This window comes from Zosterops lateralis (assembly GCF_965231275.1).
Source record: "Zosterops lateralis genome assembly, chromosome: 1".
NCBI lineage: Eukaryota > Metazoa > Chordata > Aves > Passeriformes > Zosteropidae > Zosterops > Zosterops lateralis.
In genome coordinates this window covers 126,614,841-126,641,693 of record NC_139762.1, presented here as the reverse complement: position 1 = coordinate 126,641,693, position 26,853 = coordinate 126,614,841, and the positions used below count along the sequence as shown (strand labels likewise).

The 26,853-nt window shown below is 34.2% G+C and overlaps 1 protein-coding gene across 2 annotated transcripts in view; it reads left to right on the top strand.

The window, feature by feature from the left end:
• MMP16 (matrix metallopeptidase 16) overlaps positions 1–26,853 on the top strand; it is a 162,302-nt gene that overhangs the window by 83,016 nt on the left and 52,433 nt on the right. For both annotated transcript variants that reach the window (XM_083872042.1, XM_083872041.1), the window contains exons 2-4: positions 283–431; positions 8,008–8,130; positions 16,794–17,098. In XM_083872042.1, coding sequence (XP_083728168.1) covers positions 283–431; positions 8,008–8,130; positions 16,794–17,098 — 577 coding nt within the window. The remainder of the gene's footprint in view (positions 1–282; positions 432–8,007; positions 8,131–16,793; positions 17,099–26,853) is intronic.

The window sequence follows — 26,853 nt, the reverse complement described above, 5'->3', positions numbered from 1 at the left end:
TGAAGCAGGCAGTTTCAAATAATAAAGAGAGATAGCTTCTGGGTAGAAAACTCTGTAAGTCTTACAGCAACAGAACCCTTAATAAAAAAAGGTGAAATAAAATCTGCAAAGAATTTCTTATCTGCAGATAAAATAAATAAAAAAACCCCCAAGCACCCAAACTAACAAAACCTATACTTGATGAATTAGAAGCTTCTTTATGTATGGTATGAAACTAATTACTAGGGAGCTTTTTATTTACCTCTAATTTCTATTTAATAGCCGCTGCACTTGTCATTGCAGGTATGGTTACAAAAGTATGGCTACCTTCCACCAACTGACCCCCGAATGTCGGTGTTGCGCTCTGCAGAAACCATGCAATCAGCTATAGCTGCCATGCAGCAATTCTATGGCATTAATATGACAGGAAAAGTGGACAGGAACACAATTGAGTAAGTAACCAGTACTGAACTGCTCTTGACTTTTCTGTTTCAAGCAGGGTAAAATAGAACTGGGAAGCAGCAGTGCAACTGAAGTATCCAAATAGTGTTGCGGCTTCTGATGGGGAGGTAAATTATTTCTCTCCTTCCTTGCCTTTTCATTTTCTTTATCTTGTGTATTTCATGGTAGCAGGTCATCACCTGCCTCACTGCAGTCTGCCTTTGGGCAAGTGATTGTAAACAAGATGTTACAGGATTACCTAAAGTAAGGGCCAAAAGTTTATCATTGTGGAAGGGAAGAAACAGATTTGAAACTGGCAAGAATCCATGAAATGTTTCATAGTTGAAGGAGTCTTTTTTTTTTTACTGGAAAATCTTTAGTGTAAATTTCTTTATTCTTATTTATTAAATTTGGCAGACTCCACTGACCCATTTGTTTAGTGGTTTCCAGTAACAAAAGACCAGGTGTGGTTATTTTAACATGCAGTAAAATTGAATTAATTTTGCATGCCCTTCACAATTCTGAAGTTGTTTCAGGCTCTCCCTGTCTGATTTTGGTGACAAAATGGACACAGAGAAACTCTGTAAAATAGATCTATTAAAGGACACTTTCAAAGAACTCTCTACTATGCCAGATTTTAAAAATGTGCCAAGAAAGAAATAAAATATCAGGGACTATTAATATACAGTTAAGAGAATGTATCTGGGATTAAGACAGCAGGACCAGGGCAGTGATCATACCCCTGTACTTCACATTGGTGGGGCCACTCCTTGCATCCCACATTCCCTTCTAGGCCCTTCACTGCAAGAAGGACATTGAGGTGCTGGAGTGTGTCCAGAGAAGGGCAATGAGTCCTGTGAGGAGCAGCTGTGGGAATTGTGGCTTATTCACCTAAAAAAAAGGAGGCTCAGGGGGACCCTATCACTTTCTACACTACCTGAAAGGAGGTTGTAGCCAGTTGGGGGTCGGCCCCTTCTCCCAGGTAATAAGTGACAGGACAAGGCTCACATTGCACCAGGGGAGGTTTAGATGGATATTAGGAAACAGTTCTTCATTGGAAGGGTTGTCAAGCATTAGAACAGGCTGCCCAGGGTAGGTATGGCACTTTGGGACATGCTTATATGGTGGATTTTGTTGTGCCATGATAATGGTTGGAATCAATGATTGCAGAGGTCTTTTCCAACTTGAAACTATTCTCTGATTCTCTGACTTGACATGCTTGTTGGACTCATTTTAGTTAAATTGTGATAAAGATTATCTTGTGACTTCAGAAAAAGTTACTTTGCTTGAAAAGCAAGTAATAACTCAATAGTACTGTCACTGCATATCCAACATTTGCTTCAGTGAAATATGCTTCTACTGCTCTAAAATGCTTATTTGGGGTGGGAAAAAAAATCCTCTTTCATTTCCCATTTACCACCACCAACCTGATGTGTCATCTTTTGTTATTCTTTTATGGTAAAGTAGCTGATATTAATGATTTCTCTATCATTTAGAGTTTAGGGAAGAGACTGCACAATATACTGGCAGGATTGGAAAAATCATTTTATTCCACTGACACATACTCTATTGCATTGAAAAGCAATAAAACAAAGCAGATTTTGTGGCTGCCCTCAGGGGAGGTGAGCTGATCACACATCTCTCCGTTTAGGAATTTAAAGGACCTTAAACCATGCAGTGCAATAGCAGTAAATGCCTTGTGAGAGAGCCATGCTCAAATGTGTGTTTATGGTCCATCCTGCAGGGTGAAGGGTCTATGCTCTTCATGCAGTTTCAGTGATTGATATTTGAGGAGAGAGTGCAGCCAGTAACTAGTACCCTTTTCAAGACATGTCAGTAGTAGCTTTGTCAGAGACAATATATTTCACTAAAAGTAAAATAGTCCACTCACAGCAGCACAGAAGAGACAGAAAGAGGTAACCTAAGGGACCATCTCTCTTAAACCATCTCGAAGTTTAAAGTATCAGCTGTAGAATTGAAAAAACCCAAACCAACCCAAAATTCTAAACTCAAATAGAGGTAGTTAATGTTGCTAATTTGGCATTTTGGCCAGCAAGATTTTCCTCACTTCTGCAATTTAAGAGATTAAGAAATCCATCTATACAGCAATTCAAAATATGAATCTTATAAAGTGGTGAATAGTGAGTCTTTGAGATCTTTTGATGAGTGATTTTCTTCTACATAGGAAGATACATTAATATATTGCAATTCTTAGGTACATGTAACTCATGCTGGATGAATGCTGCATTTACTTAGATATTTGGAGTCACATTAACTTGAGTCAAGTTAGGAACAGAACTGATTCTTAAAGGCTTGTCACACTTACATTGGTGTTGAAAAAATGAAACAACCAAAACCTCTTTTTTAACTAAATTCTGGCCTCAAGGTACCATCAGTTCACATCACTGAATATTCGTGGGAGATATGACTAAATAATAAAGGGTAGATTGTTTTTCAGTTGTTCATTTGTGGCATTATTTGTAAGTTTTTGAAATTATTTTCACTTTCATCTACACAGAAAGTATATATACTCTTTAGGTCAGAAATATATGACAGTCTATAATTTGTTTCTCAGGGATTAATATGCTGTAATAACTAACAATTCTGGTGTTGCAAATAATAAATAAAGCAGGAACCTCATAAAAAATATGTTCTCATCTTGTGCATGAGGATTTACCTGCTTCTTTGACACATCTTGAGAAGAGATTATGATGTGCCTCTTTGTCTTCAGAAGGACAAACAATTTAAAAAATTATAGTAGCAACTTGATAGGAACCAACTTTGGTTGTATTAACAAAGAAATAATGTCCTACAGCAACAGCACCATCAAATATCTCCTGGGGGAATTTTGCTGCTCTGAAAAAAAAAAAAAAAAAAAAAATCCCTCAATGAGTATTTTGGTATGCATAAATATAAACAATATTCATCTTCTCCCTACTACTCAGCATTCACTTTTTTTTTTTTTTTCTCTTTTTGTTTCTCAAGTGTCTTGAAAAGAAGGATGCATACTTATTGCTGGGGATAAGGAAGAGTGAGTGATAGGAAGAGACATCCTTATAATGGTGAACAAATGTGAGGGAGGCTCAGAATACAAGTACCATGACAGTGGCTAACCCAGTGAAAATACTGTCTGATGTTTGCATGGAGTGCCACAGTATTTTCTGTAGTTCATTAATATATTACCAAACACAGTCAATGTTTCATTAAAAAGGACATTTCTGAAACCAGAACCACTGTTACCATTCCTGGTCTTCTCCATCCCTAAAAGAAACACTGTAGAAAGAGACTAGTTGTCTTTTCTTAAAACTGTTTATTTCCAAAATTTGTTTTGCACTTTCAAGGAATACGCTACAAACTTCTTGATATACAAATGGAATGGTCATGTATAGGATGCTGACTAAATCTGTGCCATAATAACAAAACTTTATTCTAATAACAAAATTTTATTCTAAATCATCCTTTAGAAATAAATGGCAAATATGCTTATTTCAATGCTTAGATGAGTTTTTAACCAAGTATATGTTCTTTGCTGTTTATATATTAACAATACATCACAAAGTAAATTCTGAACTGTTGAATTGTTGAAATTGATCCAGTGGTTTATTTTCTTAGTAATTTAGTAATTTCTTTTTTGTACAAAAGTGTACATAAGGTCTGTACCCCAAGCAAATATGAGTGAATGAGAAGTCTTGAAAAGAAATCATCAGAGCTGAAATACAATATCTTACATCACTCTTTGCCTGTTTCCTATTAAATGTCAATAAAGTCCTGTAATAGCAGGCTACAGCAAGCAAAGATGCTTAGAAAGACGTATCTATTTCTCCTCGCTAGAAGTTTAAGGCTATAATTCAGTAGTTTTCTTAAAGAGGCATTTATTGTCCAGCCACTAAGTTAAGTCACAGTAAATCAAGTTTAGCCCTTTCTTTTAGCTTCCTTTTTTGCTATAATTCTGTCCCAAATAACCCCCAAAGCCCAACAACAACAAAACAATTGTTCAACCTTAGCAGCAGTTTTGATAAGGGATAAACCAGTTGGGGTCAACCAAAGGTATGGGTTTTAATGTTTTGATTCTGTGAGGGTAATTTTTTTTTTCTTGAAGGCTTAGGAAAAAGAAGAGAAGAAGAAACATATTTTTCCTCCTAAACACCAAAGAAAAAAATATGGTTAGGCAACTGACTTGAGGTAGAAGTTCAGTTTCATCTCTCTTTCTGCTGGAAAAGCATCACAGTTTTGCTACGTATTTTCCTTTTAATCTTTCTAGATTTGCTGTGAGTCTGAAATATTTAAATTTTCCTGACATACATAGCTCCTCAAGATTCAAACTAATGGAATTAGAAGAGGAATGTGATGTGACATAGTGTACAGACAGAGAACATTAGTCACAATTAAGCCTCTTTATTGAGTACTTATAAAATATTAATTTTGAAGGGCTGCTGCAGAAAAGATTTCTACAAGTTCAAAAACATAGTGATGGAAGTGAGGCAAAGTATGCATGCACCTTTTAAAAATTAAGCATATTTCAAAACATTTCAAAAACATGTCAAAAAATTAAACTAACAAACAATCAGGAACATGGAAGACCTCGATCATACTACATTAGAAGAATCTATATTTGGAAAATCATAGAAATCAATGTTTTGTTTGTCCATTCCCCCAAGGGAAGACTATATTATGTGCTAAGTATCTGGAATGTCATGAGCATTAATGATTATTTCTAAGAGAAGTCTTCCTCTCAGTGAGTGTGAGAACAATCACTGTTGAAAAAAATATGAAAGAGATAAAAGGAAAATTTATATGTCTGAAGTTGTTAATATTTTGCCACATTTCTGTGCTAGAAAATACTGAGCTCCCATACTAGTCATGCACTAGTTTGTTTAAAATTCGACATCTAAACTTAGCTCAGCTAATATCTAGGTGATAGATTTGGTGGTGTTCCAAATCTTTGGCTGCGAATTGCATCTTTCCTTAAATTTTACATGAAGATAATTTCCCGAAAGCCACTGAACCGCCCATGCAGTGACTTCCATTTGATTTGTACTTGGATTTATATCGTGTGAACTGCAGTCCCAGGCCTCATGTAAGAAAAGTAAGAACATTAGTGGTCCAGACAGCATGACAACTTGGAACATCCCCTCCCTGTCCAAACCAATAAGGGTACAAGCTTAATGTCCTTGATAGGTACATACTACTTCAAAATCAATGCAAGAACAAATTGTGACTGCTTGAATTTCATAACATCTTATTTTGGGCTATGTTTTGTTTTGTTAAAAAAGGATTTTCAGTAGTTCTAGTAAGATAATACAAGGTTGACTTTTGAATCCATGTTACCTAGTGTTCTTGACTTTTGATACTAGTTCTAAAAAAAAAGTGTGAAAAAATTATACATTAACAAGATTTTCTGTAAGATTATTGAATCTTTGACTTGAGAAATTATTTCAATAGCTTTGAAGATTAATTTTTAAATTCAAAACTTAGAATATTTACTCTTTGCCCCTAGCTTGTCAGTGAGTAAACCCTGTTATTAAAATAGATCTCCATCAGTTAAGCTAAATGATGTAAACTTTATGGAGAGGGGAAGGGTTAAATTCAATGACTTTTATGTCCTTGCCCTTGAAATGATACAACTATCAGTGATATATTATATAGTTTATATAATATCTTTGTACAGTGTTTCTGACAAAATATAATAGTGATTTAGTTTTGATTTATTCCTTCCTTCTTGCTCTTGGTGTAGGGATATCACCTTAAGGTGAGAACACCAATCTTTTGTTATATTTACATCTTTTTCTGCAATGAATGTGTGCAGTTTCAGCAACATAATTTATATAAACCCTGCCATTAAAGTGCTGCATACTGATCTAACATGCACTGTGAAAAAGTATTACTGACAATGTGTCTAAAAGTTTTCAAAGGTCTGAGCCAATTTTAATCTCATGAAGTGTAAATATATCACTTTACTAAGAAGAATATTATTGCTCTTTGGTCTGTAACAGAGGTCTACTTAATTTCTTCATTTTCTTTCATCATTAGAGCAAATTCAGCTTTTCAGTAACATTTCATCTCCAAATCCCTAATGTGTACTTTGTAAAATTGTTATTTTATTTCAAAAACCAAAGGAACCTGAAGTAAAGTTGCACTATGTTTCAGCAAATGCTGGTGGGGAAAGGGTTTTTATATTCTTGCAGTATGATCTTTGCCTGCACTAGGGAAAGAACATTGTTTTCCTTGCACATCACCTGTTTTATGTGCCATGCGTAACTACTCTGACTAGGAATTAGAACAAATCATTTTATGTTTCTTATTTGAAACAAGTGATTATGAACTTGATGTCTTCAGTTAAGGGAGTTAAATCCATGAGCTTCGAGTTCCTGACCTGTACTACTCAATAGATTTGTCTCACATTAGAGTTTTTTGCAGGCACTTCTACAGCTCTTACCAGTGCAAGTGGAATGCAGTGCCATCTTGGTAGTATTGTGAAAGTTTTTTACTTTCCCACAGGCTGGTGGGCTTAACACCTACTTGTGCCTTTGAAAAACAGTTTGCTATATATCCACAACCACAGCATATCTGAAGTGTTACAAGTTTAACTGTACTTTTAAACCACTTCTTACACATTTATCAAAACAAGTGAGGCTGATGATTGACTGCTTTTAAAGAGTTTTTATTACCTGTGCATGTTTTAAAGGGAATCCACTTTCTGAGATGACATTTCAAATTACTTTTCTGTCATCCAATCACACATATATACAGCTGCTGTGTGTACATTTATTTATAAAACAATGCCAGTTTAATGGTCAGAAATTCAGCCATGAAAGCCTGAATAAAGGGTATGACTACTTTTCTGGTAAATACCATTGGAAACTATAACTTTTACATAAGTAATTGTTTGGCATGATAGAAATATATTCCAATGAGCTGGAAAAAGTAACAGGGGAGATTTGACTTTTACTTACACTTTACTTTAGTCTTACTCTCTTCCTGATGATAAATTGTCCTGCAGCCATTCAACTAATATAAAATAATAACTTTAGCTGTGTTTTCTTTGAACTAAATAGTGCCTTACACTATAAGTGAGAAACAGTTCAAGGATACTGCTGTGGAAATTATACTTTTGAATGAAATATCATCTTAATTATATTTTGATTGCTGGCATGTTTAAAGTTTTTGAAATATTGGAAAACAATGAAATATTGAAGAGCATTGTAGAAATACAGCCTTCTCTGGGAAATCTGGTGCTGCTGCAATGGTTGTTTTTATTGTACATGATTTAGATTTTTCAGCTTGATTTTGTGCAGAACAATAAATATTCTTAAGCAATAATTCCTGAGTTAAATGTCTCCATTAGGACCTTACGATTGCAATGAGATACTTCTCATTGTGTGGAAAAAGAGTAAGATAGAAGACCTTGATAGTATCAAAAAGTTAGCAATTTCAGTATCTTGAATTAAAAGAATGTATGTTGTTTTTATTAGTTTATATGTTCTATAAAATAATATATATATATACAGATAATTACGTGTTTTTATTAGGGATGAAATGGTTATGAATTTTCTTTCATGTTTCTTTATTGTGTGCTGTTTCTTGCAGCTGGATGAAGAAACCTCGATGTGGTGTGCCTGACCAAACCAGAGGTAACTCCAGATTTAATATTCGTCGGAAACGCTACGCGTTAACAGGACAGAAATGGCAGCACAAACATATCACTTACAGGTACTAAAGACATTCCTATAGTCATACAGATGTCACTAGTAGGGATGATGTTTCATTTAAAGTAAATATAAATTCCTGAATTTTTTTCAATATTTTTGAGAAGATTTTATGAACGTGTGATATAAAAGTGCTACTGTGGACACCTCCTATAAGTATGTATGTGCTGCATAAGAACCAAGTTGTTTTCTCAGATTAAAATTGCATGTCTTTAGTAGCCAGAAAATTCTCTGAAGCTTACAGCATCAATTTAACACCCAGTATGTCCTTAAGGTTACCTTTCAACTTTCTTGGCAACTTCTCAGAGAATAATGCTCTGAATCTAGGAGTTCTGTAATGAAACTCAGATTTCTAATTTAAATATGTAAAATAGGTTATTGAAAGGAGTCAATCTCTGCAAAATGTAGGTGCCTATGTGTCTGTTCTAAGTACAAACTAATTTGATTATAGTTTTATGGGTCACTGACCTGACCATTTCCTATCTAGGTGATGATGAGCATAGGCATGTATGCTGGGCAGTGCATCTGTATAATTCCTGAGTCTGGCACATGGTTAGCACAGTGTGCCTGCTGACAAAACTGAGGCCTTCCAGGGAAAGGTAGATGGAAACTTTCAAGATGTACTCACTAGAGCTGTGTCAACTAGAAAAAGTGTCATATATAGAATATAAAATCCATAACCTGTCAGCAAATGAAGGATTTCAATACAGACTGTTGGAAAATTTGCACACCCATGATGATCCTCATCATGGATTCTTGTAATATCTAACGGGGTAAGTTCTGAGGGATAAAATAGTTTTCAAATTCATTAACTGGTGCCATTATTCATGAATCCATACAAGTATTAAATTTAAAGTTCATAAGCCCTAATGGTCATATAGTCTATATGTTCCTTATACCCTGGTGAAAATATAATTGCATTAGTAACCCCATGTCACTGCTGTGGTTTATGACTGAATTAGAGAATTCTAATTTAAGACATCACATTCTGATATAAGATAGACAACTGACTGCCTTGGGTTTGGTATGTTGCATTGTCTGAAGTCTTTTATTGTTAATGTAAATGTTATTTATAGTTGGTTAGAATAAGAATGCCCACCTACAGCACTTAACATCTGTTTGCATTTTAGAATTGAAATGCAGTGTGTGCACACTTAGGAGACAGCATAGTCATCTACTCATATGTATGGTTTTCTACCACTCTGAGTTGTACCAAGTCTGTTTCCCTATTTCATTACAGAATTTTTTACAACAGTTTAAATCCTACCACTTGTAAATCTTCTTGACTGTCACCCAAGGCATAAACCCAAATAACAAATGAAGGTCTCCAGTATTAAACTAAATGACAACTATCTAGTAATCTTCCTCACTTTGAAGAATTTATAGCAGTTCTTTATCTCTTGCCTCCCTTCTTCGAAAATGTTCTCTCTCAAACTTTGACAAGACCTCCAGTCAAACAGAGCTTTGAAGTGAATTAATCTGTAATATTTTTTGCAGTGAATTACAGCACAAAAGACATTTAAACTAGAAACTCTAAATTTGATTAGAATAAAAAAATGTTATGGTATTATTATTATAAAATAACCAAAAGCAAATAAGGACCAAAAAAAGAACTAACATTCTTTTCACGCTTTTCACCAATTCCTTGCTTAGAGGCTTTTGATCTGCTAAACAAATGACATTTTAACCTGCTTTGTTTCCTAAAATTTTAGTATCTCTAGTCTCATTATCTGCTCCATTTTTCTCTGTGCCACTCCTCAGTCTCTTTATAACTTGCAAGTTTCCAGCTGCATTCTGTGCCTTCCTGGCCAGTCAAACCTGGCAATCTGAAGTGTGCATGCTAAGCCAGTTTAGTTATTCCTCCACAAAAGGAGCAATTTCTCCTTTATTTCAGCGTGTGCTACATCTTACAGTTTTATGGAAACCAAAACCAAAACGCCACAACAAATACTCCCAAAAGCAAGCTCCTGACCTGTCTTTGCCCTGGACCTTTTCCATATTTTCAACATGTAATTTTTTTACCTGAAACAGTTCTGCAAAATTTCAAGATGGAGTTTCAAAGAAGTGACTTAAGATTACAATTATAATTAGCAGTTACATTAATAATGTATTTTTTTTGCCACATATTACATTTTGAACGTTTATTATGTACTTTTGGCAGCAGATTAAATTTTAGACTTGAATGGTATTTTTTCTTAGAAAGCAATGTGTTTACAAACAACAAAAATACAGATTTTCAGTATAGGGAATATCAGCGTGGAATGGACAATGTGCTGCATTAATTATGCTCACTCTCCCTCAGGGGATGCAGCTTTCTTCTCATTTGAACTGATGTGTGATGTTTGTTAGAATTTCTGTTTCCAATGAAGTTACCCACTTTACGGTGTTTTTCTGCCTGGTCCAGTTCATACTGATAAACTTTGTGAACATTATTAGTATGTAATCTTTTACAAAGAGACAAACAGAAAGTAAGTATTGAAACTTTTTACCAGGCAGAGGAGTATAGGGGTGAAAGAGAATATCTAGAGTACAAGAGAATTATGACTTCATTACAAAAAAAAGGTACAGAGATTGTAATGATATAGTCTTAATCTTTCCTTAGTATTTTAGACTGTATCAGGTTACACAATGATCCCTGAACATTGTACACAATCAGAGAAGAAATGTAAGAAAGCTATGAACAGATTTTTGAAAATTATTTAAGATTTTAAAAAAAAATAATTAGGGGGCTATTTAATAAAGGCAAATATGATTCTCAAAAATATAGACACCTTTTTTGCTGAGTAAATAATCCAGTACTTTAAAGAAGGAGCAACAATGTGAATCAATAAAGCAATCAGTTTTTTAAAAATAGAATATAAATGTTTGTATATCAAATGTAGACAGAGAATCATTGAATATGAAGCCCTCCTCATAAGAATTCTGTGCACACTATTCATAAATCTGAACTCCAGCAGTCAGTAATTTCTCAATTGCCCAGATTATTCTATCTGCAAAATGCTTTTGCAAGTAAAATTGGAGACTGTCTGTAAAAATAAAAGTTTTGCATTGAATTGTAACCATGACTTAGAACTTGTAACGATTTTAAATAAAATGAAATTAAAAAGCTATTCTGATTTATTTTTCTTTCCTAAGGAAGGAAAAAAACCGAATTCAGTCAATCACCAATACGTAATAATTAAATTGGTGTAGGAAACTGATCTATCATATAGCTTCTGATTGTCAATAGCTTCATACCAAACCCACTATAAATAATTTAATCTTTTTCTTGACTTCAGTGGACAATAAGTCAAGCCCCAGATAATTGGCATTTTCCTTTTACAAGTTAGATATATCCTAGATTTCATTTCTGAAAGATGAAAGATTTTAACAGTTCTAACTTTATACTCTTCAGATAAATGAATTAATGCCAGCTGGGAGCTTCAGTATGCAATGAAATGTCTTATCTGGCTTGCTAACAACAGACTACGCAATTTCTATAGTCTGAATGGTCTATATTGTAAAAAATGTGAAGAGAGAATTTTTTTCTTGGATATTTGAAATCCATACTAAAAAGTAAGGAAATACTGGATTAAGCAAAAACTTTGAAAATACTGTTGGTTAATAGTAGTAAAAAGATTTTAGAGTGTATTAATATAAAGTAATATTTAGAACACATTCCATGTTTATGTTGCATTTTGTTGATTTTAGATTACCTAGCAGTATATTATGACATCAGATTTCTTAAAATAGCTTTCCTATAAAAACATAACTGTCAAGTATTTTGCTAATCTGGGGTTTTTGTCTGGGAAATCTCATCTCTTTCACATTTCGTCTTCTTTTAATGAATGTTGAGGAGAATGTTATCCATGAGAATGAAGAGGCAAGATAATTATAAATTCTTTCAATCTTGGCAGAAGTAGATTAAAAATCAAACCCACGGAAAATCAAAAGTAATTGTTCTGGTTTAGGTTTAATCAATGTGAGCAAGATCTATATGAAACAAGATAGTTCTTAGTCTGTAGCAACAAAGAGTCAGCAAACTGAAACTGGAAAGAAGTTGAAGCTAAAAAACGTCAGATCTGTGAAAGACTTGTGAAGCAACTTCAGAGAAAGCAATTTCTAGAGAAATTATGGCCCAAAGTGAAATATGTTTTTGGCCAGATGTAATTTATTGTTTTCAATAAAAGTTACAGTGTGATTAAAAACCAAACAAACACACCAAAAACCCCACAAAAAACCAAAAAACAACAACCCCCCCAAAAAAACCCCAACAACAACAAAAAGCAAACAAACAAAATAAATAAAATAATAATAATAATAATAAACCAAAAACACACCCCAAAACCCACCAAAACAACAAACAAACCCCCAAAGTTTTGATTCAGTTTAGGTTTGATTTACATCAATGACAGTAAAAAAGTTGTATCAACAAATTACTCAAATTTAATGTATGTTTCAATTCATTTTACTTGAAGAGTTCCATATCAAGCACTCATCTCTAACTAGCTCACTTCAAACAGATTATTGACTGCATCTTTTTATCTACTCAGTTTAAATTCCTGCTCTTTCATCTATTTAAATTTCAGATTACTGATTTTACACAGTCAAGTGAGGTACATCCTGACAATCTTGCAAGGCTCCTGAAGCTGATGCAGCCAAAAATATGTCAGTGAGACATGGATAATTTTTCTTTTAGGATATTTTGGGAAAGGAGTGGGAAGGGAAGGAAAACCCAAAGCTTCTCTGAAATCAATAGGACCAGGATTCTAGAATAACACTCTCAAAACAAGACTCTTCAGGCAGTTGTGAAAATAGTAAATCAACATGAAAAGTTCATATGAGTGATAAAATCTAATTGTTCTTGTAGAAGACATGTATTTTAAACTTACAATTCTTGAAGCAACTCTCAGGTTGAAAATCAGACAAAACCAACAATAATAACCACAAAAAAGCATAATTGATTGATACATGGCTATGGTTGTCTAAAAATAACAGCTCTCAAAATTTATAAAATGTATCACTCCATTTACTAGTTTCTAACATGGCATGAAAATAAATGTTTCATCTTACAGATTCCTTTTGTTTAGTAATTACAGGATCTTCAACCTCTTTATAAAAGTTGCACTGCCAGTCTGGTCAAGGTCATCTTTGGATCTTTCTCTCATTTGAACTTTGCTGTGAAATGATCACTAGACATTGAGACTAGGAAAGCAATGCTTAGAAAAAAGATGGATTTTTATTATGAAGGCCTTTGTCTTGCTATGCTTTCACCTTACAGTTAGTAGTTCTGGGTTGTCACATCCTACTCTTACTTCTATTTGAGATCCGTTATCTAGACATCTTGAGTGTATTCCCAATTCCTCTCTCTTTTTTACTGCCTGTGAGAGTTACCACTTTTTCAGATGACTGCTGGATTTAATATGTAGATCTAAATGTAATAAGAAAGGGCTTATATGAGACTTTATTTGCTATTGCAATCATAGGTCTAAACTGAAGACTTTTAAAAGATGACTCCTAGTGTCTCTGGTAATTGATAGTCTGTCTTTATGGATTGATTTTACTGTACTTCACCCTTGGAGGTTGTATGATAAACAACATGAAAGAAATGTAACATAACTTGGGTTTCAGATATCTGCACTGGTGAGTTATTTTAAGCAAAGTTCCCAGCAAGACAATTTCAATATTTGTGTTGCACATTTGTTGGTATTTGCTCTTTTAGGATTGAACCTGGATTGTGTTTAACACATTAAAAATAGACAATTTTCTGTTAATATTCTTGTATAGGAATAACTGCTGATTTAAGTAATTTCTCTTTGAGGCTACACTTTTCAGTATAATCTTGCCCACTCCAGAATGTTGGTTTGGAAGCCAGAAATCTTTCTGCTTTTAATACAGAAAGTATGCTTTGAAAAAATATTACTTTACAACGAATCTGCAGATGTAGGATGCTATTTCAAAAGTAAGTCAATAGCTGAATCCCATGGAAAATGTCTACTATCAAAGGTAGTCTAGCTTGCGAGTTTGAAACTAGTCAAATGGCTCAATTTCTCATTTGTAATCTGATTAAAACTTAATTCAATGTGCTAAAAAAAGCAAGAAAATGTAAAATGATAAGTTTGAGTCAAACCTTTTTAGACCAATTAATTGCTCAATTTACCAACAATACAAAATTCCAGTCCATTTTTATCCATCTCACCATTTTACTTACAATAGCAGAAGACCCTTCTTTTGTTCTATTTACTGAAGAACAAAGTGGGACTTTGTAAGATTCCTCAATAACAAAAAAACAAAAACAAACAAAAAACAAACAAACAAACAAAAAAGATAAAACATACACATGAAAACACAATAACAAAACCCCAAAGCTGTGTATTTCAGATGAACTTTTTCTATATCAGTATTACAGTTTTTCTAGACATGCTGTGTTTTCTATGAGAGCCTGTTGATTCATTTGCCATATTTCTTATACATGGCAGATACCAGAGGCTGTAATCCTTCAAAGAGCTCTGCTTCAGGCAATACACGTGCCTTAGGGAGCACACAGCAGGACTGACTGAGAGCACATCTGCCAGCTTTGTAAGGGATATTCTTAGCATAGCAACAGGGAAGTTTTTGGTAGTGGCAGTATGTGTACCATTGTGATGTGGTTTTGATTTTGTGTCACAGGACAGGTTGCAAAATGCTGTACTTTCTCAGGGGCACAGACAGTGGTTTATGAGCTTGGTATTTAAAACATCTCAAAACCCCCTAAATCTCAAAGATGGGAGCTTTCAGAGAGGGGTTCTGCAAGGGTTGATTGTTGGTCCAGTGTGTCCACTATTTTTTTAATCACAGAACAAGCAATACAGCACTGATCATAAAATTACTGATGAGCAAGTAATTATGAAAGGGCATTAGAGAAAGCACTTTAAATCACATCATATTTACATCATGTAGAATAAGGTCATGCCTACAGATCAGAGGACATTTTTTTCTCTGACAGCAAGATCAGTACTGCAGTACTTTATAGCTCTGACAGAGCCAGTTTTAAAAGAACAGTAAAAAAATTGCTTTGAGTCGAATAAAAATCACAGAAAATATTCAACAGACTGGAGAAAACATCTTATAACCAGAGATTTCAACCAAAGAGTTCAAAATTTTACTTTCTTTGAGACAACAAAAAATTAATGACTTTGCAGTGCAGAAATGTCTTTTAAATGTTTTTGTATAGGGGGAAAAATTTTGAAGCTTATGTACGTGAGAGAGAATGGCAGAACAAGAGCCAATAATAAAAGCCAGGCAAATAATAGAATAGGCACAAGTATGAATTGATTGGTTAAATCACCTTTGGCATAAAAGATCAAAGAAAGCAATGTATTCTCAACAATGTATTATTTTATAACCTGTCTTGATATCTCTTTGGAACCTACATAATAGCTAAAACATTATGCTTTGGTTAGACAGCACTATTGGGCTCAACACAATAAGATCTTTTTGAGTGGAAGTCCAAATAGGTAACTTTATGCTTTCTACATGAAGCTATGAACAAATGTATATATGAAGTAAAATCTTTAAAATTACATTTGAGAGATTTGTTTCCATTTATACAAACATAAATACCATGTAATCAAGCACATTTAATGTACAAACAAATCAATCATTAGAGGTTTATTCATGAAAGTATATTTGTTCTCCTTTAATGTGCTTTGCTGTGTAAACTGAGAAAAATATTACATGTACTCTAGAACTATACAATTTCTGAAATTTGTGCTGGACATTCAGTCAAGCACATGTCAAATGAACAAAGCGAATGTGCAGCAGTTTCAGAGCAGAGACAAACCTAATAGAGTTTTCGCTACCCATATGAATGGAGTAGAAATAATTGCAGAAAATTGGGTAGGTGTGAAATTGATTATTGACATTCTTTTCTTGAATTCAATAATGAAAATAAAGATTTTTTTTTAAGATGATTTCACTATAATTTACTAACTATGTGTTTGTCAGTTGAAGAAGTAGTGGAGACTGAAATTTTTGTTTATATAAATATTCTTGAGTTAGCACATAATTGTCTTCTATAAAATGATTTCTCTGATGGATTCTACAGTTTCATGCAAGACTTACAGATGTAATCAGATCATAAAAGGACATCTTAGCCGGTACTGCAGTCAAAAGGCTTTCTTTCTGATAAGGAATTTATCCAGTTCAAATGCAACAAGGCTTTGTGAATACTGGTTGGTGGTCACAGTATGGAGTTCTGCTTTTGTTAATGAAATCACTAATAAGTAAAAATTTTGTTTAACTGAAAACATTTTTCTTTTGATCAGAAAGAACATGAAATTCTTTAGCTGTGATGGATTCTAATTGTGGTCCAGGAGGTAAACAGTCAGTGGCTGATTAATCTGGTTGTCCCACTGTTAAGAATTTTTTCATTTTAATATATTTTTAATCATCCAAATATAAGATTTTTTGTACTGCTGGGAGTAAGCTAGCTAACATAATAAGTTCTAGCTTAAAGGGCTATAGAGATTGACACTGTAATTTTGCACCAGCTTGTTTAAAAATACTCTTCTTAAAGTATGTTATGCCAGACCAGCATATTTTATTAAAAGCACAGAGCTTATAATAATTAGGGGAAAATGGTTACTAGAAGTGTAACTTACCACTCTGTTAGATTTAATCTATGTAATGTTTCTCTGTTTCTTTCAGCATAAAGAACGTCACTCCAAAAGTAGGTGATGCTGAAACTCGTAAAGCCATTCGCCGTGCCTTCGATGTGTGGCAGAATGTAACTCCTTTAACATTTGAAGAAGTTCCTTATACTGAATTGGAAAATGGCAAGAGAGACGTGGATATTACTATCATTTTTGCATCAGGTTTTCATGGAGACAGTTCTCCCTTTGATGGGGAGGGAGGATTTTTAGCTCATGCGTATTTTCCTGGCCCAGGAATTGGAGGAGACACTCATTTTGATTCAGATGAGCCATGGACTTTGGGAAATCCCAATCATGATGGTAAGAGAAGATTTAATTAAAAAAAAAAAAATAGATAAGTGGCTTGAATTTTCAGCTGACAGAACTACTTCCATGTTCCGCTGTTCCTAAATTTACGTGGTATTCTTTCCTTGGTTAACATTACTTTAGAAATGTATTCATTTAATCAGTCTCCTTGAATCCAAGGCTGTCTGAATGTAATATAGTATGAAAACATGTTTTGCTTGAAAAAATTTGAATACTTATTAGGAAACTTCATGATTTTTCAAACATTGTACTGGTGAATATTTGCCTAAACTACTTTAGGTTTGCATTTTTTAACCTGTCAAACTTATTTAGGTTTAGGGAAAATGTAGAATGTTCTTTAGCAGTTATATAAGAGAAGTTAAGAGCTACTCCAGCTATCCACCAATTCTGTTGATGCCAATGCAAATAAAACCTAGTCTTCAGTTTGTATCTATGATCATGCACTGGCAGCATTTAAAGGCAAATCTTAAAGATGCCATTCCAAGAGTAGTATTGCTGTTTCCCAAAAACTTTTGAATGTCCTTTGGAATTGTTGATTTTAACGTGTCTCATTCTCCTTTAACTTAAGTAGTACATTCTCTACAGTCAAATAAATGACTGCATAATGCAGTTGATACACCTAAAATTGACCAACTAAAGACCAATAAAGGGTAAATATACCCTTTATTCTTCACAACTAAAAGCTGGCCATTGCCAAGCTCTAAGGTGATGTGACTAAATTACTGCCACTATCTGGGAATGCTAATTTAAACCTAAGTCTAACTTTTCATCTTTGCAAAACAGTATCAAAGAAGAGATTTTCTGGAGACATATTCTGTGTTTGGTGCTGTGACAGGTTTTGTTTCCAAGCAGCTTCAGTTGTCATGGTAGATCTCTCTAAGCCAGTTCCATGAAGTTTGAGACATCTCTTCAGCAAACAATGATACACAAAAGAAGATGCACAGGTGCACAAATAGGATGCTTCTGGTATACAAAAAAACCAAAAAAGATGACAAGAAGTGCAGAGCTGTTGTATTTCAGTGTTACACTGAATTTGTGAATGATGAGAGGCTTTATCAAATTCCTTTTTTTTCTTCGTCTCACCTGAGACCTTCCAAGTAAAATTCAGAGCTTTTATGTAGCAGTCTTTGTAGCCTGGAGTCTGGAGCAAATCCTTAATTTGGCATTTTAGGAGTATAAATATGGTGTTGTGACCACTCAATTGATGCCATTTTTCTGCTGTGCCAGAGTCACTTGAAGCAAGAGCTGTGTATGGCATTGTGAAAGCCCTCAGTTGTGCAATGGGTTCAAGACCCTTCTTTTGTGTGAAACAAACCCAAGATTCTTACTGGAGCAAAAAACTGTGGTATTGCACAGCTCATATCTGCCCTCTTCACACATTTAGCTCAAAGGAGCACTGGTGGGAGTCCTGTGTTTGTGTGGCTCAGGTACATAGTTAGTCACAGTATTGTGAAGGTAAATGAAACTGATTTTACCTGTCTGGTTTCTTATGTTGGTTGGAGACCAACACTGCACGTAATGTTCAGTGGTTTTGGAGCTATTGGTTCAACCACTCAGGAAAATCTACAGGCACATGTACACTGAAGTCAGAATGTTAGTTTAATTGGGATAACTCTTTTGGAGCAGTCCCACACCTCACATGAAAGTGAATGAACTTCTGGCTATCTCATTCTCCTTTAACTTAAACAATTTTCATAGTGCAAAATAGCACTCATTCTTTATATGGCTTTTGAGGTTGAGTTTCATAGAGCAGCTTTCAAAAGTTATTGCTTGTGTAAATGAATTTTAATGTATTTTGGTAAAAAAAAATCAAGGGAAAGTAAATTGATTCTATCTCTAAAACTGCTTTTATGTATCTTAGAACCTTGAACTTTTATAATAAAAAGATTTGCTATCTATATCACCAAAGTTTAAAAATTATCATTGGATTTTTTTTCTGTAAATTTAATAACTTATGTACTTTGGCACGCTCATATATACTTTTTTGAGGGACACATATTCCTGATAAAATTGAATATTTGCAGTTTAAAAAGGGAAGATTTTTTTAAAATACATGATGATCAATAAAAATATCTTACCAAAGCAAGTTCTCTGAAGAAGTTTGGCAAATTTTAGTTTCATTGTTGAAATGGTGGGAGCCATAGGTCATAGTTGTCCACAGAAAACTCCCCTTTCATTGTACCCCTAGAAACAGCAATATATGTGCATTTCATCTAAAAATGCACGGCACCTGTTTATCTAATTGGTGACTTTTAGCTATCAGGTAGGCCAGGTTTTCATTATTGTCTTACTGATTAGCTTGTGTTTAGGAATCTTGGATGATCATGCAGGTTTTGGGGTTTTTTTGCCTTTTTTTTTGTTTGTTTGTTTGTGGTTTTTTTTGTTTGGTTTTTTTTTTTTTTTTTTTTATTTGTTTGTTTTGATTAGTTTTTTTAGGTCTTTTTTGGGGGGGTTGTGTTCGCTTCTTTATGATGGGTTTGTTTGTTTTGGCTTTTGTTTGTTTTGTTTTCATTGTTGTTTTGGGATTTTTTGGTTTTGGGGTTTTTTTGTGCCTGGGAAGAATTTCCAGAGGGAAAAAGAAGAAGCATGCCATTTGGGATTGACAGGAAAGAAAGACTTACAGCTCTCTTAGGCTTCCTATTATTTTGAGCTGAGTCTCAGAACACTGAAAGGCAGAAGGTTGAAAAATATATATGTGATCTAAGCTATGAGTAATTCTTCCCAGGCGAGTGTCAATTTTAACATTCATTGCTCCAATAGTCCAATAGTCACCTTCTTGTAGCATTATTTGAAATCTGGTAGAATGGGAAAAAGATTTGATTATTTTTCTTTTATTTTTAAACTAACTCTCACCCCAAGGGGCTGATTTTCTCTGATTCCTATTTCAGTATCCCAGAGACAGTATCCCAAAAAAAACACAGAGCAACTTGCTTACTTAGTAACAAGAAAGCAAAAATAAAGTCCTTTTGAAAAGTCCTAGCTTCATTCTTTACCTTGTACTATTCTAATGAAAACAGTTTGTATGTCATCTACCTCAGAAAAGACAGGCAATTTAATGAAATGCTTTCATAAACTGTTGTCCTTTTACAAGTAATTTTCATTTCAAATAAGGAATCATATACAAAATCAGTATTCTGAGTGTGGTTAATTACTACAGCAATTTTTTCTGACTACTTAATTGCAGTGTCTTCATACTTCCGCTTTTTGGTTGATTTGTGGGGTCTTTTTCTTATGTTGGTCGATTTTCTTGTATTTCTCTTTGGTTTAATAATACTCTAGACTCCAAGGACAGTTGCAATAGAAATACATCATCTACACAGAGCATTGCTGCTTTCCTTTGTTCTCACTTCAATGGTATGTTATCTTATCAATCGTGTTCTGTGAAGAGATCTGCTCCTCCCTCATCCTGAAGAATGAATGAGGCTTTTGTGGGAGTAAAGACTAATGGGCTCCTTGCTCAGGAAAAAATCCTCCTGTCATACCATTTTACAATTGCAGGCTTTCTACAAGGATATATTTCTTTGCTTTCATAATATCCTGTAAGCAGAGTACATCTGGTACCTCAACTCCAGCTGAGCTGTGGAGGTCTTTTCTCTGAGTTTCCATCCGTGGTGCTGCATGTGATCCTAGAAATATTGCCAGAAAGAAGGACAATAGACTTTGCATCACAGGGAAGCAGTGGAAACAAGGGCAGAATTTCTTTTACCAGGGAATGAGAGAGATACTGGAGGATAAAATATGATGCACTTTATTTTTTTTTTTTTTTTTTTTTTTTTTTTTTTTTTTTTTTTTTTAAAGTCAGGAAAGGGAATGCTATTCTTTTAATACTTTATACAAAGTGTGTGTATAGGACTGTAGTCTTCCTTCAGTCAGCTCTCATCTTCTAGTTTCCCATTGAACACAACTACTTTTCAAGTTCCCATGGGAGCAGGCAGTTTCACTTACAGTAGACTCCATTTCCTTTATGATCTGCCTATCTAGATAGACTTCAGGTGAGATAAGAGCCTTAGTTCTTTAAATTATTTGGAACAGGATGGTTTCTTCATGCACCTTACAAAGTATCTTGTGCTCCTAGGCAGACTCAGTTAAAACTCACGTTATTCTGGTAGCACTTGGCAAATACAGCAGCAGAAGAAACACTGTTCAGGAGCAGCAAATCAAAATGGATAGGATTTTACAGGAAAATATTTCACAATATGTACACTTAAAGATGTAAGAAGGTAATAAACAGGAGATGGAAATCATGTTGCATAAGTAGATACTTGAAAAATCAACACTTATTAAGATAAATTTTAAATTCTTATTTTTAACTTAAGAACTGTTAAAAAAAAAATTAAAAAAATGAAAAGGAAAAAGAAACAGGAAGAAATCTTAATATACCAGTCTTGAGACTAGGAAGATTTCCTTGTTCCCATGACTCCAATCCATTTAGTTGATATATATCCCCTTACTGTTTTTAAATTAAAAATTTATGGACAATGAATGATATATCTAAATCCAGAAAAGGACAATGGCTTCTTCCTAGGAGTGGCAGTACTTTGGAGATATTGTACTGTCAAAACCCTCAATAAAAATCTTTTTCAAAGCATTTTCTTTAATGGCAATATTTCAAATGACTGTGATGAAATTCAAAGTCAGTGCCAGGGAATATCTGGGATAGGTATTATCTCTTTAAATTTTCTAGTAGCTTGAAGAAAAATCCTGTCTTATGCCCTGTATTTCTGTACCAAAACTGAAAGAGGTGTCTTACTATTGTTATTACACTGGTTTATCAGAATTGATTTCACATTTGTCTGTCTACGTGTACTTAAGTAAGTTCAAACCTTTTTTAAAGCAGTTGTTTTTTCTGGGAATTTACTGAATGCATCTAAACCTATTTAAGGGAGTGTTAAACCAGTTTAAATTGAGAGTGCACTACTTTTAACTAGATTAATTTAAGATTGACCTACTTGCACAAGTGCAGCTTTTAAAAAATGGCAAGATTTAGAAGAAGTGCTTGGGGAAAACAAGGATTTCTTGAGAGCTTAGTTTTCAAGCACATTAGACATGATATGCAATGTACCAATTACTGGATAAAATGTGAGCACCGAACTGTGTCTTCCAGCAGCAGAAAATATTTGGCAAAAACAAAGTGTAGATAAACACAGTAGATCAGTAGTGTTAATTTGGTGCTGTTATCTTCATATCAGCAAGAGAAATGGAAGTCAAACTAAAATACATTATTTTTTACATCTGTAGCAAATTTACCGAGGTATATAGTGTACCATACTGAAATTCTGCAGAAAATAGTTCTTCCATCAAAGAACATATTATAAATAATAACAAGGGGGACTCTCTTACAGAAGGAATAGATAGTTTTAGTATACAGGGATATGTAAGGAGAATATTACTGCAGAGTACTTATATACATGTTGGATAGTTGTAACTTGTGTATACATAAAGCTTCGTCTTTGGGAAAACAAAAATTCAAGAATTCAGTTTTGTTTATCTTTTTATTAACTCTCCAGCATTCAAAAATTATTCAGGTTTTCAGGCAATAACAAGAAATAAGCAAAGAAACCTGTCACTTTGCACCATGCTGTTTGTAGGTTGCCAAGTAAAAGCTTCTTGGACCTGATGCAAATACAGTGTCTTGTGTAATGTACTTGGACTCCAGTTAGTGTGTGGATTCTGCTGCGGGCACTGTGCTGGCAGCCAAGAAAAATTAATGAAAATCCTGATCTCTGAACTGCATAGATCAACTTGTAGTAAATTTCTTTTGGCTGCCAGTGTGGTTGACGCAGTGCAGGAGATATATGCTGCTGGAAATGTGAACCAGTGGAGTTGTGAAAACTGTCTCCTAAGGGAGCTCTGTGTCTTGAACAGTGCTCATGCTGTGGCTTGGTGTAAAGGAAGCCAAGCATTTCAGATCAAAGGAAGCTCTGTATTACAATGTTAACATGGTTTTAATTTAATAAAGCATAGTGTTCTTAATTGATTATGTGTGTTTTTAATAAGCAATTATCAACATCAAATTTGATCTGCAACTAAGCAATGTGACTTTCCAGTTTTCACATGCTTATTTTCTAGTTCTGCACTAGGATAATTATGTAAAAGATTAATATCTTATTTGAATTTTTATTTTATAGTGCTTGTGTATGTGCTTGTAAACAGAGAATTGCAATAGCGGGTTCAGATCAAAGGTTATCTTACAAAATATCCTATCTCCAGTTAATAGCTATTAGCAGATACGTAAAGAAGAGAATAAGAGCAGGGTAAACATATGGCAGTAAAACCCCAGCATATTCCTTCTTAGCTTTCAGTAATCTGTGGCTCATTGAATTTCCGAGGCACAGGCCATATTTTCGTGTTTAGTAGCCTATGAGGGATTTCCTTTCAATAATCGGTGTAATCTCTTTTTGAACTCAAGTAAGCATTTGGTATCCAAAACATCCTGTGACAATATGTCCTATAGTTTAAGCAGATGTGAAATACTATTTCTTTCTGATTTTTTTCTTAGACAGATGGATGCTTGTATTGTGAGGAAGTAATTTTCTAATAATTTTATCTATTCCATTCATATTTTATGGGCCTCTGTCATATCTTGTTTACAGGATAAAGAGACTGAGACTGTTGAATTGCAGCCTTGTTTATATATAAGGTTAAGGAAGTACAACTTCCATTTTAAATTGAAACTATTTGAGTGCAAAATGAGAGAATTAGCAATATTATAAAAGATAACAAAACCCAACTCTTGCATTTATAATATTACAGAATGGTGGAGATGCCAGGATAATATTTCAAAGAGCTTTGAAAGTTGCAGGCATATTGAATAACGATTGATTCTTTCAATTTCATCCTTTTCCCTGAAATCCAATTTAATTCAGGGATCAATTAACGTAAATAATGCTTTCTGTCACTAAACCACAGCATTTTCAGTATTTAAAAAGAAACCAGTCATTCCCTTTTCAGTATTTTGTGCTGGTAGAACATCCTCTGTCCTCAAACTTTCCAAGCCTTCCTGGATTATACTTGCTGATGTGTACCTGTCCCATACCCAGTCACTCCAAGATCGTACCTAAAATCTTAGCTCTCAGATATCCAGTGTCTGGTGCATAAATTGTGTCCTTGAAAATATCGTCATGGTATGCAAAGCTGCACTGGAGAACAGAAAGATCCCTTTCAGCTATTAAGAGATGGGAAATGATTAAAAAAATCATAAATGGCCCTGGCTGCTTGTAAGGACTCAGTCACTGGACGTGGGACTATGCCGATAGAAGAGGATCTGTCTGCTGGACCCCATCTACTGGCTGGAAGCCAGATGATGGAAAATGTTAACTGTTGGCAAAGTACTGGCCTTAGTTTTATAATTTTTGGGGACGATTTTGCTTTCATGGAATACCCTTTTAGCTTTGAGGAAAGCACTTCATTTGCATATTGTTAAAAGGGAAATCTGTTTAAAACTGGCAGTCAGTGAAAGCAGTCCTGTGGATGAATCCAGCCCCATGTTCTGGAAGTGTGTTTGACTAGATGCTTTTAATACATCCCAGGGGCTCTCAGCATGTAATATCTTACTCCCAGCTTCCTTCTTGGCCCAGCATTTCTATTTGCCCTATTATGCTAAGTGAAAGAGAGGCTGAGGAATATGTTAAGAGAATTGACTTTGTGATATTCTTAATTAAAGCAGATAAGGGATTGAAGACAAAGATGCACAGCTTACTTCACGCTTTTCATGTCTATAGAAGCAAGGTGATATTTAAAGTGTAACTTATGTCCTGAAGCAGGTTGCAAACCAAAAAGGCAGCTTGAGCCACCAAATTGCATATTGCCTCCATCGTGGCGTAGATAAACACAGATCACTGCAATCCTTTGTGAAATAGTTAGGGAAGTTGCAAACTCAGCTATTCATTCAAACTGCAATTGGAGGTTATTTCCCACACACTAGGGCCAGCAGAACTTGCTTGCTTGTGTTTGCCATCTGCCTCAGTCTGCGATCAGCCAGCCTATCTTAAACTGCTAATGAAAAGTGTTAAAGCCGATCTGGCTGACTTCGCATGGAAATAAATGAGGAAAGTTCACATTGTCTGTTACATTGACTTTGCTGCCAAGGAAACATCTAGCTGAAAGGCAGCATGGGTCCTTGCAGACAATTTTGGCAGCATTTGCACCTACAGTCACTGAAAAAAAACTCTGCCTTCTTTTGTTTTTTCAATTTTAAAGATGTCGTTGTCTCAAACAACCATTTATGCAACAATGAAGTCCAGTTTATCTACCAAAATGGATTCATTTAATCACACCCTCATATTAGTATACTGGGAGAATGGAGTTTACATGGGGAAATTTAGTTGAAAAATATGAAATTTACTTGAAAAATGTTTGTTGAATTGATTAATAAGTTGAAACTAACAGTGTTGGAGTTTTTGGCTTTGTTTTCTCTTATTGTCTTTCTCATTTTTCCCCTGCAGTATATGAGAAAAGAGCATTGGGAAGCCATTTTTGTTCAGACAAATAGACTTATTTTAAATATGTCCAAACGTAAAATGTGGGCCAGCCTCTTCATGATTATTTTCATGACCTCACAGCATCTCACACATGAAAAACCCTCTAACACTACATATGCAACAAACAAACAAATACCCCTACCTTTATCTTTCCTTGTTTTAGGAAGAAGCTTAGCAGATTTTGAGTACTGAATCTGAGAGAGCTTCATATAATTCTTACATGTTCAAAAAATTTTAGAGAATGGGAGAAAAGTAAAAAAATTACATATTCCAGTGCTTTTAATTCTTATCCTCTATGCATTTTATAAGTGTTTACCATCAGCTTACCAAAAGGCAATATTTCTTTAAAATATGTGATACAAACTAGTAGTAGTGCTAATAATAGAGGAACTGCCATATGAACTATGAGATTTCACAGATTATTGGCTATCTGCTATGGAGATTATTTGTTATGGAGAGCTTGTGAAAAGCCATATCTCAAACATGTTGAGTTACAAAAAAATAAATTATTGCTTATTAAATAAGCAATAATAAAATTTTGACTTATTAAATTAGTCAAAAACTGTTTAAAACTTTTTTCAAAGTTTAAAAAAATCATTAATGAATGAATGGCTTGAAATTATTTATTTTTCTTTTCAGTCTGGTCTCTTAGTAGCGCTAATTTAGGAAAGAGGCATTAGCCTTGAACTGAAAATTCTCCCTTTAGACAGAAAGTGACATTTCAGTCATTTAAAGCAGGCATCAGACCTAGCATTCCAACTCCCATGTGAATCGGGTTTCCTCAAGTCTCTATCTGTTGCTAAGGCCAGTTAATGGAGACTTTTTCTTTGAGATAGCTGATTTAGGAAGCACCAAAGATGCTCTGTAGAATATTATTACTGCATTGCAATCTCATCTCCCCAGCCTTTTTAGGGGCAAACAGAATCTGAAAAATCATGTTGCCAATTAATATGGATGTTGTCATGGTTTCCTGAGAGAACAAGACAAGAATTTTACAGTAATTATATATTTAATTGCATATTTATTTATTAAGCAGAAATATAATGGACATTGAAAAAATAGAAAAATGTAGATAACCTTAAATATTAGATAATACTATATCTGAATTTTAGGAATAGTATATAATTACCTAATGGAAGATTTTCTGTAAAATTAGCATTCTCAAGTATATAATTTGTGTTTTTCCTGACAATTCTTCACTTAAAAATGCCTAAACTGTATATTCTTGAGGCCAAAATGGTTTTAATCTATATTTGGACTTCTTCCTCA